The 15,455-nt window shown below is 40.0% G+C and overlaps 1 protein-coding gene across 1 annotated transcript in view; it reads right to left on the reverse strand.

Moving 5' to 3' along the window:
* Positions 1 to 15,455, reverse strand: part of MED13L (mediator complex subunit 13L) — a 105,003-nt gene that overhangs the window by 58,265 nt on the left and 31,283 nt on the right. Inside the window, 2 exon segments of the mRNA XM_029285881.1 lie at positions 9,009 to 9,092; positions 12,531 to 12,615. Of these exon segments, the coding sequence (XP_029141714.1) occupies positions 9,009 to 9,092; positions 12,531 to 12,615 (169 nt within the window).

Consider the following 15,455-nt stretch of genomic DNA (forward strand, 5'->3'; position numbering starts at 1 on the left):
TAGTTCTCCAAGTATATTTTCCCACAGGTCACTAAGACCAACTGGCTCGATCTTAGCGTTTCCTAAAATAGCTAAAGAACATCTAAGTACAAAACTGTCTGGGGATCTCTCCTCGGGCCTAGCAAGCAATAAACACACACACACACACACACACACACACACACACACACACATCTATACATACATACATACACATACACACACAAAGAGATAGATATAGAGAGGTAGGTAGGTAGGTAGGTAGGCAGGCAGGCAGGCAGGCAGACAGACAGACAGACAGATAGATAAATAGATAGATAGACAGACAGACAGACAGACAGATATAGATAGATATATAGATATATAGAGAGAGGTAGGTAGGTAGGTAGGTAAGTAGGTAAGTAGATAGATAGATAGATAGATAGATAGATAGATAGATAGATAGATAGATAGATAGATAGATAGATAGATAGATAGATAGATAGACAGACAGATAGATAGACAGACAGACAGACACAGACAGACAGACAGACAGACAGACAGACAGACAGATAGAGATAGAGAGGTAGGTAAGTAGGTAAGTAGATAGATAGATAGATAGATAGATAGATAGATAGATAGATAGATAGATAGATAGATAGATAGACAGACAGACAGACAGACAGACAGACAGATATAGATATATAGATATATATAGAGAGGTAGGTAGGTAGGTAGGTAGGTAGATAGATAGATAGACAGACAGATAGAGATAGAGAGGTAGGTAGGTAAGTAGGTAAGTAGATAGATAGATAGACAGACAGACATACATATAGATATATATAGAGAGGTAGGTAGATAGGTATGTAGATAGATAGATAGACAGACAGATATAGATAGATAAAGATAGATAGATAGATAGATAGATAGATAGATAGATAGATAGATAGATAGATAGATAGATAGATAGATAGATAGATAGATAGATAGATAGATAGATAGATAGATAGATAGATAGATAGATAGGTAAGTAGGTAAGTAGGTAAGTAGGTAAGTAGGTAAGTAGATAGATAGACAGACAGACAGACAGACAGACAGACAGACAGACAGACAGACAGACAGACAGACAGACAGACAGACATTCTTTCCTTTAATGCCATTTATGCAGAGGCTGGTATGAAGAAGAATTGGGAGAAGAGCGGGGAGGAGGGGAAAAGATCACAGGGGCTAAACGACAAAATGAATCAGTTCTCTGCTACACTTGGAAATACCCATCCAGTAGCTGCTTGTTCAGATACATACCGATATTTAATTAATGCTTTCGTTTAGAGTTGTTTTCACATCTCAGCCTATAATTTCAGCTGGAACAGCCCCAAGCAGCTAGTTACTGTTTGTTTCTCTCAAAGGTTTTTGTTCCGAGGACTAGAAGAATTGTTGTGTTAAGGCCGGTCGCGCCATCAGCCAGATGTTTAGACTAGATCTGGCGTTTTTGTCCACTTATTGAGTCCTTCCCAAGGACCTGGGGTGGGCAGATGTTGTTGTTTGATGGCGACGTGGTACGGGTATCTTCGCAGGACGTAAGCTGTTCCGTGTAAAGCTGCCTTTTGCAATTGACTGATGGGGACGTTTGTCAATGACGATGGTGTCCCAGTGATGCTCCAGATGTTTGGGGATTACACCCAATATGCCTGTTACTACTAGTGCTATCTTTGCTTTCTTTCGCCACAGTGGTTCCACTTTTATTTCTATTTTGTGATGTTCTCCAGATCTTTCTCTTCTTTTCTGCTGTCTCCAAGTACTGCAACATCCATTATCCAGGCTCTTGTGTGTTTCTTGTCGACAACTGTTAACGCTGCCGTGTTGTGTGGCAGATGCTTGTCTGTTTGGATTCCAAAGTCCCAGAGCACTTTAGCTTCCCCATTTTCTAGACTTGAGTCTATTTTGTGGTCCCAGCAGTTGTCACTTGCAGGCAAATGTTATTTCTTGCAGATATTTCAATGCATCTCTTTTGCTAGTTGGTTTGTTGTCAGTCTGGGCAATCCTCCTGCACCAGCTCACTAGGTGATGTTTTGAAAGATTTTGGCATTTTTCCAAGAAAGCATAAACTTGCATGAAAATCAGACAAACTGAATTTATGTCCAAACGGACGCAAGAATCATAGGTGGAACTGATATCTCTACATAAATAAAAATGATATCTCAGAGGATCAGTTCCAATCCCCCACTAAAAGCTACAACTGCACTGAGGAAGGAAGGAAGGAAGGAAGGAAGGAAGGAAGGAAGGAAGGAAGGAAGGAAGGAAGGAAGGAAGGAAGGAAGGAAGGAAGGAAGGCACCAAAGTCATATCTACCTTCCAATGCCCTCTCCATCACCATTTAATTCTAAAGAAATGCATCAGAAATATACCATTTCTTTCTGAATTTTTATATCAAAAGATTACAAAATTACAAGGCTGTCTATGCCAATACCACTTATGATATATAATACCATTTGCAAAACCCAAATTTAAATTCCATAAAGCTATGTTATTATTGACAAATAAGTGTATTTACGTCTTCATTAAGTCTTAGAGTTAATCTTTTCTAATTCTATTACAGAACTGTGTAACTGAGCAGAAAAATGATCGCTATACTTATAGCAGCCTACAAATATTTACTAATAGAATGTGGCTTTAATAATATATGCTTATAAATGTACATGCATGCACACTGGCACCGGGTTTTTTAAATTATGAATAAATTTAGACGTACTTCTTTGCTGGGCGTTTAATGGCTATTAAAACCTGGGAAAGGCATTCTCCAGTATAATCTCTTGAGACAAATTAGGAAAATTCACATAGTTCAACACACATTATTTTGTGCCCATCTGAAGCCTTTGTATTTGAAGAGAAAACTAGAGAACAGGACACCTTTTCCAATTACTGTTGGGTCTTAGGAACCGCTGAAGAAAAGTGAATGGAAGCATTATTGCTGTTGCAAAGGCTTAAAAGTTTATTTATTTAAAATGTTACATCTCAACTTTGAATTAAGCAAACATGAAGATGTTTAACACACACACACACACCCAAAATGTTACAATACAGTGTAATTAATCTGAACAGGGATGGGCAGTCAAACCATACTTGGAACACAAAGTAAACAATTATTCCCATGGCGGATATTAGCAGCTATTTACTGTTTGTTTCATATGAAGCCCAAGAGGGTGGCATTGTTGTGTAAGGAATAGTGAAGATTAATAGGGCAGAAAATAGGGGGGAAATGTTTCTAAAAGGCATGGGGAGGCAGGAATCAATAGACCACATTTTCAGGAGGTTCTCCTTGTGAGGTGTATAGGTGTGGCTGTTGGCCAGCTTCACCATCTTTTTCATCGTCTATGTTCTCTGGATGGCCTACTGCTCTCTGTTTTTTTTATGGAGTGAGTCAACTGCAATCAGGTAGTGCTCAAGTAGAATAAAATACTGACTGTCTGCCTCCTCTCCTCTCCTTCTCTCTCTCTCTCTCTCTCTCTCTCTCTCTCTCTCTCTCTCTCTCCCTCCCTCCCTCCCTCCCTTCTCTTTTCTCCATCTATCCACACACATATTCCATACATTTTTGGGAATTGCTTTCAGACTTCATTCTTCAATTTATATTTTTCCAGAGTTCATTTCTCTGTCTGTCTGTCTATCTATGATTTCTCTCTATCATCTATCATCTACCTATCAATCTCTATATCTACCTATCTCTCCCTCTCTCATCTAAATCTGTCTATCTATCTATCTATCNTATCTACCTATCTCTCCCTCTCTCATCTAAATCTGTCTGTCTATCTATCTATCTATCTATCTATCTATCTATCTATCTATCTATCTATCTATCTATCTATCTATCTATCTATCCATCCATCCATCCATCCATCCATCCATCCATCCATCCATCCTATGATTTCTCTCTATCATCTATCATCTACCTATCAATCTCTCTATCTACCTGTCTCTCCCTCTCTCATCTAAATCTATCTATCTATCTATCTATCTATCTATCTATCTATCTATCTATCTATCTATCTATCCTATGATTTCTCTCTATCATCTATCATCTACCTATCAATCTCTCTATCTACCTATCTCTCCCTCTCTCATCTAATCTCTCTCTCTCTCTCTCTCTCTCTCTCTCTCTCTCTCTCTCTCTCTCTCTCTCTCTCTCTCTCTCTCTCTCTCTCTCTCTCTATCTATCTATCTATCTCTATCTATCTATCTATCCATACACACACACACACATATAACTGTACATATTTTTATGAATTGCTTTCAGACCTCATTTTTCAATTTCTATTCTTTCAGAGCTCATTCTTCAATCTGTACTAGGGACTCAAAATGAGGTATAAAGATTTATGTCTTTTTTAAATAAAATATTAAACAGCAGATCATTTAAGTGCTTTTGGAAACCGGCATCAAATCCTGAAAATATCCCTACGGGTAACGCAGCTCACAAAGATGCACGCTCGCATAATTGAAAAGCAAGTCAACATGCCACTGGGCCTTCCTTCCTTCCCAGAAAAACAGCCCTCGTATTGTTTGCCTGTACCCTTTGAACAAAGATCCACTCCACCATCCTATATCTAAAAGCATCTAGGTAGGGTTTTTAAAAAAAAGCTTTATAGAAAGTACTAAGCAAGCGATTTCGCTGTCTTTTCCCCGTCCATCTTTCAGGGAGAGGAAACATTTGCCAGGGGAAAGAAAAAAAAGTTTCTCGTGGCTTCATTCGCCTGAATGAAGCAGATGTAAAAAAAAAAAAGTGTGTTGATCACTGCAGGGACCCACACCTAAGAAATGGACTCAAATGGACTTATTCTATTTAAAGCTGACAGGCCACCTCAGGTAGAGTTTCCCAGATGCCACAAAAACGTCTCAGGACCCCACTTGATCTGTGGACTTCCCACTGGACTGAGGTCTTTGCCAATGGAGGTCCTCGACTTACGGCTATTTGTTTAGTGACTGTTCAAAGTTACAGGGGCACTGAAAAAAGTGACCGATGGCCGTTTTTCATACCGACGACGGCTGCAAGATCCTCGTGGTCAGTGATCAAAATTCGGACCCTTGGCAACTGGCTCATGACGGCGGCCGCATCCCGGGGGGGGTCACGCGATCCCCTTTTGCGACCTTGCGACAAGTCAAGGCAATGGGGAAGCCACTTAACGGCCGTGTTGCTAACTTCACAACTGCAGTGTGGCCAGAAAGTCTGCCACTTTGGCCAGAAAAGTTATAAAATGGGGCAAAAGTCATTTAACAAATGTCTCGCTTAACAACAGAACATTTGGGGCTTAACTGCAGTCGTAAATTGAGATTACCTATTAAATTTCCTTTCCGGTAGGCGGATAAAGGACAGCGGCTCAATCCTTATTTGGTTTGAAGCATTTATGGCTGAACTGAAGTATTCATTTTAACAATGTGTTTTTTTTCTGAATGGGTTGAATCTTTCAATAGGCTGAACTTAGTCACTGCCCTTGATTCTTTGATGGAAGAGATTTGATTTTAGCTTGTGTAAAGCACTGCTCTTTGTAGTAGCATCTATCTTACTTAATTTCTGCTTATGAGACACACAATGCTCATTTCAAGCTCCCCCCTCTCTGAAACTCACAGTAATTAACATTGAATACCCAGCACCACTTCTGCATTGTGTGGTGGTGTTGTCCAGAAAAGTGCAACTCAAAGCAGCAGGGGCAGTAAAAGCATTTTCATGATCTTGCAATTCACCTTATCTTCAGAATTGCTTCCTTCACATCAGGCAATAAAAGTTTGCACAAATCTGCACTGACGATTTAGACTTGGTTGAACTTTATTACATACTTATGGAGATTCTCAATCATGTTGTCCCAAAGGTGCTTTTTCAGGAGGCAACTGGACTTTCTCGTTTTTCCTTTGAAGATGTTTCGCTTCTCATCCGAGAAGCTTCTTCAGCTCTGACTGGATGGTGGGGAATGGAAGGATTTATACTCCTTGCAGACAGCTGGTCATTTGCATTCTTTTAGAGAGCCGTTGAGGCCACTTGGAGGTTTATCTGTATCCTCAGGGTCACCTGAGTGGTGCAAATGGGTGGGGAGCCTTCTGTGGACACACCCTGAGGACACAGATAAACCTCCAAGTGGCTTCAACAACTCTCCAAAAGGATGCAAATGACCAGCTGTCTGCAAGGAGTATAAATCCTTCCCTTCCCCACCATCCATTCTTGGATGAGAAGCGAAACGTCTTCAAAGAAAAAACAGAAAGTCTAGTTGCCTCCTGAAAAAGCCCCTTTGGAATATGCTGAAGTGCTTCTCCAAACAAGCAACTGAGTTGTTCAGCTGACCACAGACAAGTTCACTGACATTGCATGCCAAAAGGTAGTTTATGGAATCACGAATGACCACGTTGCATCTCTGCCCTGTTTAACCCAATGAACTTCTTGACAGAGGGTTTGAGTTAACAGCGGCGAACTAGGCCTAAGATCAGTCTCAAATAGCATCTGGACAAAAAGCTGCTAACCAAAATTCAAAACGTACTTAACAATTGTCTCGCTTAACCACAGAAAGAGGTTGGGCTCAATTGAGGTCGTAAGTCGAGGACTGCTTGTATCACGGAATGAATCTATAGGAAGAAAGTTGACTTGCAATCAAAGAGAGGGACGCGGCTTTAGAGCATGGCTGATATGTTCTTCACGTTGGGAAGAAAACGCAAAAGCCAACATCGGTCAAGGTTGCACACCGGCTAATTTTTGCTTAATATTACACCGCACATTTAAAATGATTGTGAGGAAGGAATAGCGAGGACCGAACAGGATGCTCTCCAGACACGATTGCCTGTCTAATCTCGATTTAGGGCGCAAAACGCCGTGGAAAATGCATCTGATTTTAACTATGCAAAGCGGCATTTAACTGAACATACCATTTAATTTTTACGGGGTGGGGGAGAAAAAAAAGAGTCCCATGCTTTTTATCCTGGAAGGATTAAGAAGTGGCAAAACGAATTCTCCCATTCTATTGACAACAAAGAACACTAAGGGATTAACTTCCTTTTCTCTCTTTCATTGTTTCTCCTGTTTGAGAACTGGGCTCAAAGGAAGCTCAAATGATTTAACTGTGGGATTTTTTTTTTTTTAAAGGTAAAGCTTATCCTGAAATCAAAGTTTCCCTCTGATTCAAGTCGTCAAGCAGGGGGCCTAACTCTATTAGAATAGCTATTCAGAAACTAAAAAAGAAGCCTCTGTTATTTACTGATGCCCTTAAGACAATTAATTATAGATATAGTAAGTGACAACACTATGTGGCAGGCTAAACAACTGAGATTCCTGACAAATCTAATTAACAGCACATCAGGGGTATTTCGCCCATCCTTTATATACTCTGTCAGCTTTAAGAGTCTAATGAGGAATTCAGCTTAAACCTTCTTAGAACTTTCCAGCTTGGATCATACAGCTTCATTCCAGACCTCCCATTAAAACCACCAGTGTGTTCAAATCCTTCACAAGTTTGGGTAAACAGAAAAATTCATCTCAAGACACCTACAACAGTACTAGATGACATAGGCCAAACAAACTTAAAAAAAAACCCCAACAATTCCGATGTGGTTTGAGTTAATATGACAATTGCAAATAAATCATTAAAGCATCTTGTTTTCAGTCTATGTATGTGGGTGAAATCCACGAAGGGAAAAAATGTTAAAACGCGTATGTACGTTATTTAAATGAAATGTAACACCTGGGTCTTTTAAATCAGGGGTCCCCAATCCCCGGTCCGTGGACCAGTACTGGGCCACTGCATGCCAGCAACCGGCCCGCACAAACAAGCAAAGCCCCATCCGTGGGATGCAGGCAGCACACAAAACCACGCAGTGATTCTCACTTAAATATAATCCATCACAACTGGCTAGTACAAGGCTGCGCTATACAGGTAGAAAACTATATTATACTATACAAAAATATACAAGGCTGTACATTTAAGCTACAATAATTTGTGCAGTAGTGCAGTTATTTCTCCCAAATGGATTGAATACACAAAATCAATACTTTTGACTCTAAGCCACCTAGAGTCACCTTGGCAAGATGGACGGCACAGAAATAGGCATAAGTATTGAAATAGAAATAGGTATAGAAAACTGGTAATAACATAGATAGATAGATAGATAGATAGATAGATAGATAGATAGATAGATAGATAGATAGATAGATAGATAGATAGATAGATAGATAGATAGATAGATAGATAGATAGATAGATAGATAGATGATGGATGGATGGATGGATGGATGGATGGATGGATGGATGGATGGATGGATGGATGGTAGGTAGGTAGGTAGGTAGAGATAGATAGATAGATAGATAGATAGATAGATAGATAGATAGATAGATAGATAGATAGATAGATAGATAGATAGATAGATAGATGATAGATAGATAGATAGATAGATAGATAGATAGATAGATAGATAGATAGATAGATAGATAGATAGATAGATAGATAGATAGATAGATAGATAGATAGATAGATATTCCTGGGAAGAAGCAGGCAGGCAAACTTCTTACCCACAATCTTTAAATCATCTTGACAAAATCCAGTTGCCTTTTGAAAAACCACCTTGTCATGGGCTTAAAAAGTAAGGTAAAGGAATCCCCTTCAGATTTTACTCCACTAGTCATTGCCAACTTTAAGGGGTGCTTCTCATCTCCATTTTAAGGCCATTGTGCCAGTGCAGTCCGAAGGCATGATGTCACGGAGCCCGGTTACCTTCCCAGCAAAGTGCTACCTATTCTAGGCTTAAGGAAACATCAAATGCTTCAGTGACAACTGTCAACCCCTGGACCAGTTGTAGCCTAATTGCAAGTCTGCTCAAGGGCTGCAAATGTGGAGGGTGTGTGTGTGTGTGTGATGGTGGAATTAATGCAATAAGGCTGAGCTCACTATCGCCATCTCAGCCGCTGAGTTATTAAGTGTCAGGATGTATTATATGAACCTGGTGGGGGAAGCGAACTACAAACGGAGAAGAGCGTCGTCAGCCACGATGTGTTTTTAAAGGTATTTTTAAGCACCGCGCATCCTTACCTTTTGTTAATGGGCTTTTCATCTTTTTCGTACGGACGGATGAACCACTTCCCGATCCTGACAAAGTTTTTGTCCATGAGGCATCTAAAATAAAGGAAGAAGGAAAATAGCCATTTATAACCATAGAAAAACATTCCCCTTCACCTCTTCACATCCAGCTCTGCCTTTCTGCCCTTATGATATTAGCCTGGGTCTCTTTATTTGTCTCACGTCATTGCGGGTCTATTTTAAAAATGGATCCCCTCTCTATCAACTACTAACCGGCTAATTCTCACGGCATCAAAGCAGAGACGCAGCTGTGGCTACAAACACTAATTGAAAAATGTTATCTTTTACTGGATTAGTGCGTAGTAAGCCAGCCTTTTAAAAAAATAATAAATAAATAGCTGATTAGTCAAATAGTTTCAAACCATAGTACTGACTTGAGTAAAAAAGATATATTTTGATCCTAGCTAGGTTGATAGTTGAACAGTTTATTCTGAAGCCATAAACTGTTTGGGTTTTAATTAAGTATACCTTAACAGCATTACGTCAAGCTTCAGTCAATGAGACCCCCCCTTCCCTAACCATTATATTCTGGAGCATTAGAGTCAATAACAATCAGTTTCAGCAATGTGTCATTATATGCATATTAATAGTTAACCCATTATCCACTTAGCATAAATGAGAAAGATCAACAGACTTGAGAACCTGCTAAAAAATAATAATAATTAATACGCACTCCATCCCAGCTCGGCAACACAATTAGATCTAATCAAGTTCAACAGCCATGAAATAGTGACTTGATTGATTTCTCAAGTGGCAAAATGGAAACATCAACAAGTGCTGAAATACTATTTTTATTTTCCCGAAGCCGTTCACCAATTCGAGCCTTTTGTGCTTCTTCACATTCACTTAAAACTCTACGTTGACCCACCACTGGATGGTTCCCCCTAAATCCAGGGTTATCTGAGGTTTATATAGCATCCCCTGTTATCGCAGCACAAACGCAGCAGCCACCGCTGGCAATTATTTGTTTTGTAATTCCGGTGCAAGGTAGTGATTACGGTCTAATCAAAAGATCAAACTGAGATCAAGAATCCCAGGGTTAACTATGGGGCTCAGCAGGTAGCCTTGTTCACTTACTACATTTGATTTTTATCTGGTCGAAAACAGCAGTAAAGATGCTAAAAATAAGTGGCACGTTTTCAACATCTAACCACAGAGCCAAGGTGGTTTTCAGCTTATGACTGCTATGGAGGGCAGAATCTCTCTTGGGCTAAGCGAGGGATTATTATTAATAATCATCCTCAGCTTATGACCACAATTGAGCCCACAAATTCTGTTGCTAAGTGAGACGTTTGTTAAGTGAGTTTTGCCCCATTTTACGACTTTTCTTACCACCCTTGTTAAGGGGATCCCTGCCGTTAATAAGTTGGTTAACCCAGTTGTTAAATGAATCTAGCTTCCTTGTTGACTTTGGTCACAAAAGGGGATTAGGTCACACACACACACACACACACACACACACACACTGGGACGCCGCAATCGTCATACATATGAGCCAGTTGCCAAGTGTCTGAATTTTGATCACGTGACCCTGGGGATGCTGCAACGGTCATAAGTGTGAAAAACGATCATAAGTCCCTTTTTTTTCAGTGCCGTTGTAAGTTTGAACGGTCACTAAACAAACTGTTGTAAGTTGAGGACTACCTGTACTGGATAATTATTACTAAAACAAGTCTATATGAAAACAGGAGTCAAAATAACAGACTGATGAAACAACAGGATAAATGTGTTATTGACGCTACGGCGAGAAAATACTAATTTAACTCAAATTTCCTATTTGTACTTCAGGATATTTTTTTTAAAAAAAATCCCAGTCCATTTCACTAACATGATCTGGTGCCGTTTCTATTTTAATATTACTCCAAGGGAAGTAAACTCTCCTTCCGGAACTGAATCTAACTGTTCAAAAGAGGCAAATAATTTCTTATCTAGAAGGCGCAAAACTAATTTAAATACAGAATTAGGAGTCATAGGCTGAAAATTTCAGAGAGTGCCACGCTTAGGAAAATTAGGAGCCAAATAAGACGAAGCGTTTCTTAGCCTTCAAATATTTTGGTTTGACAGAAAACAGAAGGCAAGGAACTGCATCTCTAAAATTAGCAACTTGGGGTGTATTTTACTAATTCCTTGTGAAGTCTATATAGCTTGTTTTAAAATGCCAGCCACAAAAAGGTTTCGGCATAATTCTGAGATAACAGCCAAAGGAGGAAACAGTTCATTAGCAATCAATCAAAACCATGGGGCCTTTCCAGAAAGGAATGTTTCTATCAAACAATGGAAAAGTTGAATCAAGATGACACGAGGAGTCAAGCCCTCACTTTGAAGGATTTCAAGAGGAATTCCAGACCGCTAATTCTACTGGATTACCAGACACCCCCCCCCAATAACAGCATTTTCTTGGCTACTGGAATTTGAAGAGAAATTTCTTCATGTGCTTAATTGTAAGAAGAGGGGGGGGGAGGAAACCTGATTAAACTGACTTCCATCCCATCAGATACCTTGTTAGTAGCACAGAAATAAAAATACAGGCAGTCCTCAACTTACAACAGTTCATTTAGTGAGCGTTCAAAGTTACAACAGCGCTGGTAAAAAAAAATGACTTATGACCGTTTTTCACACTTACAACCGTAGCAGCTCCCGCATCTCGCGTGATCAAAACTCGGATGCTTGACAACTGGTTCGTATTTATGAAGGATGCAGTGTCCTGGGATCATGTGATCCCCTTTTGCGACCTTCTGACAGCCAAAGTCAATGGGGAAGCCATAGTAGTAGTAGTAGTAGTAGTAGTAGTAGTAGTAGTAGTAGTAGTAGTAATAATAATAATAATAATAATAATAATAATAATAATAATGCAAAAGACGGCCTTACTAGGAACTGCTTCCATCCTGCGACGATATCTGTAATACCATCAAACATCCACATCTGTCTATCCCAGGACTCGATAGGTAGACAAAATGCCAAATCCAGTCTGAACATCTGGCTGACTGTGCGATGATCCATAATAATAATAATAATGTTGGCAGGGACCTTGGAGGTCATCTAGTCCAACCCCCATTGTTACTGCCAAGACCATCTATATTAAATTATGTCCTGGTGCGTCCTAAAACTGTATTTCCTATTTTCCCCATTTCTAGAGTTTTAAGCTGGAAGGACAAAGATAAAGTGAAAGTGTACTAAACGTTTGTTGTTGTGTTGAACGCAGGGCATCTGGTACACTTCCTTAACTCCAGTTTCACAATCCTTCTCTTTTGGGCACCCTTCCTATGATCCACAAAATGTCCTCCTCCTATTAAGGTCTTAGCGAAGGAAGCATCTTTTCTTATATACAAATAAAAATAAGGGGGGGAGAGTTGTTGCATGTTATTTTTCCGTCTCTCGTTGAAAAGGAGGACTGTTCTGCACCTTCCCTTGAAGCAAACTGTTTGTCAGGTGACTAAACTCAACGCAACATCAACAGAGCCGTCGTGCACTCACCTTTCCAACAGGTTGTGGATCGCCTTGAAAAGTAGCGTCCTGCATTCGTATGAAAGCCCGTTCTCCCAAAATCCCTCTTCGACCACTGTGAAAGAGAAAAACAGCACTGTTTTGTTATTTTTGTTTTTTATTATTATTATTATTTCTTTTACATGGTGCTTTGATGTCCTGCAAGCCGCCTTGAGTCGCCACGTGTGAGGTAGGCGGCAATATAAATTTTCTAAATAAATCAATCAATAAATATTTTATTTTAGGCTGTTTGTTTACATGTTCCCTTTATTGTTTTTATAAATCATTCAAGGCAGCAAGCATGCCTAACAGTCCTTCCCTCCTCCAGTTTTCCCCACAACGGCAACCCTTGACGTGTGAGCTCAGCTGAAAAAGAGGGACTGGCCCAAAGTCACCCAGCTGCTTTCATACCTAAGATGGGACTAGAACTCACCATCTCCTGGTGATTGGTCCAGCGTCACCCAGCCATTTCCAAGCCTAAAGTGGGACTAGAACTCACTGTCTCCTGGTGATCGGCCCAAAGTTATCCAGCTACTTTTCAAGCGTAAGGAGGAACTAGAACTCACTGTCTCCTGGGGATCAACCCAAAGTTATCCAGCTACTTTTCAAGTGTAAGGAGGAACTAGAACTCACTGTCTCCTGGGGATCAACCCAAAGTTATCCAGCTACTTTTCAAGTGTAAGGAGGAACTAGAACTCACTGTCTCCTGGGGATCAACCCAAAGTTATCCAGCTACTTTTCAAGTGTAAGGAGGAACTAGAACTCACTGTCTCCTGGGGATCAACCCAAAGTTATCCAGCTACTTTTTAAGCGTAAGGAGGAACTAGAACTCACTGTCTCCTGGGGATCAGCCCAAAGTCACCCATTCAGCTTTCATGTAGAGCATCTCTCTAAGGTTTGTTGGGCAATAAAAACAACTTCAGAGTGCGTTCAGAAATTTTTTACTTCTAGGGTTTAAATCCTGCGATCAGAATGACTGACTGCCATGCTTAATTTCTCATCGCGACTGTATCTTTTTCATCTATCTTTCCAAAGATTCTTTCTCTTCAGTTATATGTGCTTTGATTATTCATACAGTTGCTGTCAATTGTACAAAAATTAAAACATCATTCAAAGGAGCAACAGGAGCTGCTTAACTGGATGACACAATACTAAACTTGCCTCTGCTATGTACTCAGTGGATAATCCTGGATCCGCTCTCGATCAGAAACCTAGATTGCATCCCAAAACTGCATTCATCAGACATATGGGGAGCCGATTACAAACAATCTAAATATTTTGGGAAGCAGGACTTGACTTTTCAGCTTCAGAGTGAGCAAAAGGTTTCAAACTCTGATCATAATCAAACCTCGGTGCATGAATTAACATGCATACAGGTAGCCCTTGGCTTAGCCTCTGAAAACAATATACTTCCAAACATAGAAAAACTCATCAAGAGTGCAAAAAACCTTTGATTGACAGATCAGCAGGTTTTGTTTTTTTAAAGGATGGCAGCTAGGCAACCCTACTAGCATCTACTCATTTTTGATAGTCCAATTTCTGAACTGCAAAGGAAGAAGTCACGTAGAGATCCTGGTTAAAATGTATTAGCAGCAGTTAGTACAATGCTGATTTTAAATTTCACTCTTTTGCGTCTGTTTGCTTTTAATTTGTGGTGCTGTTTAATCGCGGATCATGATCGCATGAAAAACAAAAACTAAGACAGCCAAGGAGATTTCGCATTCTTCATTAGGGCAAACAGCTGATTTGAAAAGGTAGGATTTGTATGATTAAAAATAGCAGGGGCACAAGATTAACATCCCCATCCTGCACTGCCACTGGGTTTCCTACCTAACGTGCAGTTGACCTTTAAGCAAATATCTGTACTGACAAAGGAAGAAGTCCAGAGTCAGTCCCATCTACAGCTTCTACATCTCAGATACCTGAATTAATTAAAAGTTATTGTCCTGCACGCTGACTTACTATTGTTATGCTATTGGCTTGCTGCAAAAAGGCAGGGGAACATATGTTATGGGACACAATTAGTTGCATGGTCATTAAAAATGACTGAAAATCAATTTCTTCTTCTGTTGTGCTGAAAAGCTTTTTAGACTAAAGTGTGGCACGCGAGATAAGGAAGTAAACAATTACAGATGGAGGCTTTTTTGTACATTTCTTTTTTTTAAATGAAGCTGGGTTCCCACCCCCCCATGATGCCCTTTCTTCAGCATTAAAAAAATCAATCTGAAAATCCAATTCATTGGCAAACGTCTACATTAAATAAATATATCAAAAAATCCAATTACCACAGACTGGAACTAACAGCATTTTATCTTTGGTTGAATTTGTCCATTTCAGTGACAAATGCAAAAGTATCATGGTGTCCTGGAAACTGAAGTACACAAAGCCAACAAAGCAGCATTGATTCTGAAATGCTGCATTAAGGCCATAAACACAAGGCTATTTGATCTATTATTGTTGCAAGACTGCCCGATACCTTGCAAATTGCGTGTTTGAAGTTCATTCCGACTAAATGGACCTGGTTCCTACAGTTGTGTGCCACGAAGCCCTGTCTCCTGCTTAAATGTCTGAGGCTGCTTTTAGCTAAGGAAGTGTGTCATCGTGTACTATCCGGATGATGTGAAAGCATCCTTGCCGTCAGATCATCAGCGTTACGTTACCCTGCTTGCTTTGAGGCTATTAACAAGCGCTCTTCTGATGCAGCCATGACTTTAAAAGAAAAAGAATTCAAGGTCACGTGGAGTGATTCGTACTGCTTTATAAAGCCTTAAAGCTTTATAGGCTTTATAAAGCCTATAAAGACCATACTTGGAACAAGGTGTCCAGTTTTGGTTGCCAAGATATGAAAAAGATGTCAAGACTCTAGAACAGTGGTGGCGAACCTATGGCACGGGTGCCAGAGGCGGCACTCAGAGC

This window comes from Protobothrops mucrosquamatus, unplaced genomic scaffold (genome assembly GCF_001527695.2).
Source record: "Protobothrops mucrosquamatus isolate PMUCROS unplaced genomic scaffold, P.Mucros_1.0 scaffold2413, whole genome shotgun sequence".
NCBI lineage: Eukaryota > Metazoa > Chordata > Lepidosauria > Squamata > Viperidae > Protobothrops > Protobothrops mucrosquamatus.